This window comes from Monopterus albus, unplaced genomic scaffold, assembly GCF_001952655.1.
Source record: "Monopterus albus unplaced genomic scaffold, M_albus_1.0 scaffold319.1, whole genome shotgun sequence".
NCBI classification, from domain to species: Eukaryota; Metazoa; Chordata; class Actinopteri; order Synbranchiformes; family Synbranchidae; genus Monopterus; species Monopterus albus.
In genome coordinates this window covers 550464-553988 of record NW_018128199.1, presented here as the reverse complement: position 1 = coordinate 553988, position 3525 = coordinate 550464, and the positions used below count along the sequence as shown (strand labels likewise).

The 3525-nt window shown below is 42.2% G+C and overlaps 1 protein-coding gene across 1 annotated transcript in view; it reads right to left on the bottom strand.

The window, feature by feature from the left end:
- The window catches only part of LOC109974079 (WW domain-containing adapter protein with coiled-coil-like), a 16208-nt gene that overhangs the window by 9427 nt on the left and 3256 nt on the right, over nucleotides 1-3525 (bottom strand). The window contains exons 5-7 of the mRNA XM_020624088.1: nucleotides 2792-2901; nucleotides 2325-2422; nucleotides 1388-1663 (exon numbers count right to left, since the gene is read on the bottom strand). Of these exons, the coding sequence (XP_020479744.1) occupies nucleotides 1388-1663; nucleotides 2325-2422; nucleotides 2792-2901 (484 nt within the window). The remainder of the gene's footprint in view (nucleotides 1-1387; nucleotides 1664-2324; nucleotides 2423-2791; nucleotides 2902-3525) is intronic.

Sequence of the window (3525 nt, the reverse complement as noted above, 5' to 3'; positions counted from 1 at the left end):
TGGACATAAAAAGCAGTAAGAATATTGATGAGTTTAAACACAGATATAAAGGTATGTGTCAATCAAGATATAGGCAAGAACAGGCTTAATGATTAATCAGATGGGAATGTGGATGTAGAATATGTATCCATGTAGTAATACTGCTTGCAAACCAATGATGATAAGATGATGTTAGGGGGTAGGACTAGATAAGTCTAACTTCTTCCTACTCCATTCAAGCATGTACTAGGTATAAGCAAATTGATAATATATTTGTGGATATGTGTGGAATTATGTGTGTTGACATATTGACTGTTGTTACATGTTTGAAAGAATAAATCAAATCAAAATCAAATCATTTCTGCAAGTTTGTGTTCTGCTTGTTTAACTGCTCATACAGTCTGTTACTGGCTGGTTGTTGCACTGTGGAGTGATCCTTCTGTTCCTCTGTTCAGCTGCGAGTGTGTGAGAGAGAGGAGCGTAGCGAGGATGCCAACAGGCTACTGTACTCTGAAAGAGATGTAGCTGCCTGCTAATAGCATGCTCAGATAATGAGCACTCACAACCATAGACATATTTAAATAGGTCTATGCTCACACCTCGAAAAACTTCGGAACAAATTCTAAATTGGCATTACCTGGATAGACTGACCGCATATTCTCAATCTCAGTGGTTACTTTGTCCCCTGAAAAAATGCCAAAACCTAAAATGGCACATCAGTCCAACAGATGAAAATGAAAACAGCTTTGAGCCCAGCTTCAAATCGCTGCCATCAGGCTCTCACCCAGCTATCACTGAATAGAGTAGAGCTTCCCCCAACTGTCAGCTGTCACCTCACTGGGCTCCTTCAGGCCCTGTTTCACACAGCGGGGTGTGGCTAATGAGTGACAGCACTTGGTTTCAACTGACAATGAATGGGCAGCGATTGCTGACCCAGGGATTTGCCTTCATATGTCCTCAGAAGCGCAGCTGTGCACTTTGGCCACAAGAGGGCTCATATACAGTAAGCAGCCTATGCAGCACTCAGTGGTGAAGAATCTTCAAAAATATTCCTGTATACAATTTACGATATGATCAGCACCAAAATCTAACCAATTAAACTAACCAACACTTTTCTAAAAGCCTTACTGTAAACCTGTTACAGTAGTGCTCTCTCCATTCAAAAGAATGTTTGTCATGTCATCTAAAATAATGACCCCACTTTTCCCACATTCAATTATCAGCTGTGTTAATGTAACGCAGTCACGAATCATCTGTTGTCTTATTTGTAATACATACTCAAACACAGAGCACCAAAAGGTTGCCTTCAAGCCGCTATGCATAGAAAACAATGGTGATGCTACCCAAAATGATACCATGGAAGACAGCAGTATGTGTGGAGGTGGAACAAGTCATCTTTCGTGCTCACCCTCATTGAGCTTAGCCATGTCCATACTGCCGTTGTTCATCTGCAGAGTTGCCTGCAGTGCTGGGAGGAGCTGATGCAGGAGGGCAGGGTCCTGTAGCAGTGCTGGTGATGGGGACTGGACAGTTTGGGGCACCTGCCCGGAACAGGCAGATGAAGAGGACATGATGGAGGGGACAGCGCCCAAAGCTCCAGGTGCAGCATTTAGGCCCTGAGAAGAAGAGGAGGAAGAGGAATGGCCGGAATTGGATGGTGTGAACTGGTCCGCTGATGTGGTCTCTGTGGAGACAAGCAAACCAGAAGATGCTATATTTTCTGTTTTACTCCAAGAAGTAAACTACAGCAGAAAACCTTTTCTGTATCAAAGATGTCTACCCAGAAAAGGATCAACAAGGTAGGATCAATGTGAGAGAGGATGCTGTTTAACAACTTGAACCAAATTAGAATCAGAATCTGCTTTATTGGCCAGGTGTGTCGGACACATGAGGAATTTGACTCTGGTACATCGCCTCTCAATGTGCATCTACATATCTCCATGCAAGTGGCAAGTAAACAGTAAACCAACATAAGGCTGTAACAAAATAAGCAGTATTAACAAGCAACAAACAGTCCAAACAATGCAAAATAAACAGTAAACAGGCAATAAACAATGCAGACAGACAAGGAATGCTCATTGTGAAATGGGATAAGTAGGAATAAAAATAGAGTACTTAAAAATAGAGACCTGTACAAATCTGTATAATCTGTACAAGGTATATTTACAGGTATTGCACTGAAGGTTATTGTCCAGTCATACTGTTGTTGGTTAAGTGTTCATCGGAGTGACGGCCTGGGGGAAGAAACTGTCCCTGTGCCTGGTTGTCTTGGTGCACAGTGATCTGTAATGCCGTCCAGAGGGGAGGAGTTCAATTACTAAGGATTTATAGTCGAGTCATCTTACTTGTTGTGACTTTGTCCTGAAAAGCCTCTTGTCTATAGTCCATATCCCTGGGGAAACTGTTTGCCACCATCTTGACTGACTCTTTCTGTCGTTGTTCCCTGAAAAACATTAATTAAAGAGAATGCAGTCAGAACGTACCATAAGCTAATATAATATATTCGTCTGAGACCAGTACCGTAATTTCCGGACTATAAGCCGCACCCACTAAATGTAAGATGAAAAAACATGCTGTACATAGCCGCAGGTGTCCACGTTGTAACATGAGATATTTCAACAGCCAGATTGATCACCTGTTACTTGAAGCGGCATCATATGCATTTCGTCGTGTGTTGTCCACGATGAGGGTGTGTGCATGAAGCGACAAAAGTAGCTGCTTATAGTCCGGAAAGTACGGTATACTGATCTAGTCATGTATCTCTCTGCTTCAAGTTAAAAATGGAATAGTCTCTCAAAGCATGTGAGCTTGCCTCTCCAACAGGTCCTTGGGCTTCTCCCACTGGGAGACCTCAGTTCTACAGTTGTAGTAGTACTTCTTCCCAGAAGAGCTGATGTGTTCTGTCCAATCATCTGCTGGGTCCTGGTGCAGAAAGAGACAAGACATGACATATTCTAATGGATCAAAGAGCTTAAGTTAAAAAGTATGGCTAATCATTTTTGGACTTCAAATATGATAACATGAGAACACAAAACTATCACTTCATATGGATACTGTATATGTAAAAGCTCATGTTCCTTCAATAGATAAACATCCCTCACTTCCCAGTCATTCCAACCAATCAAGGATGGCCATACCTTTCCTCATTTTTGTCCTCATCTACACCTGCATAGATCTATCTTGGGGAAAAAAGCATTAGCTGGCATTTTACGCCAGAAGCCCTTCCTGCTGCAACCTGGATTTGAACCTGGGGCGCCACTAGTCTACCAGGGACGGCTCTAATTATCAGTAGACGTATACCAGCAAAATACTATCTTGACACTTACTCTTGCTAAGGCTGAACTTCAAAGTGTCTTGGTCTCTTTTCTGTTTGGGTTTGTACTTGATGAATTCACCACTCACCTTTCTGTCTATGGATTCACAAAGGTGACTAGAGAAGAAAAAGCATGCTCTTTGATCTACTTCTTTTCCATCAAACTCAGATGTTGACGATAACATATGCACTGTTCTCCACTCACCACCCATATTGAGCATTTAGCCTTAGTG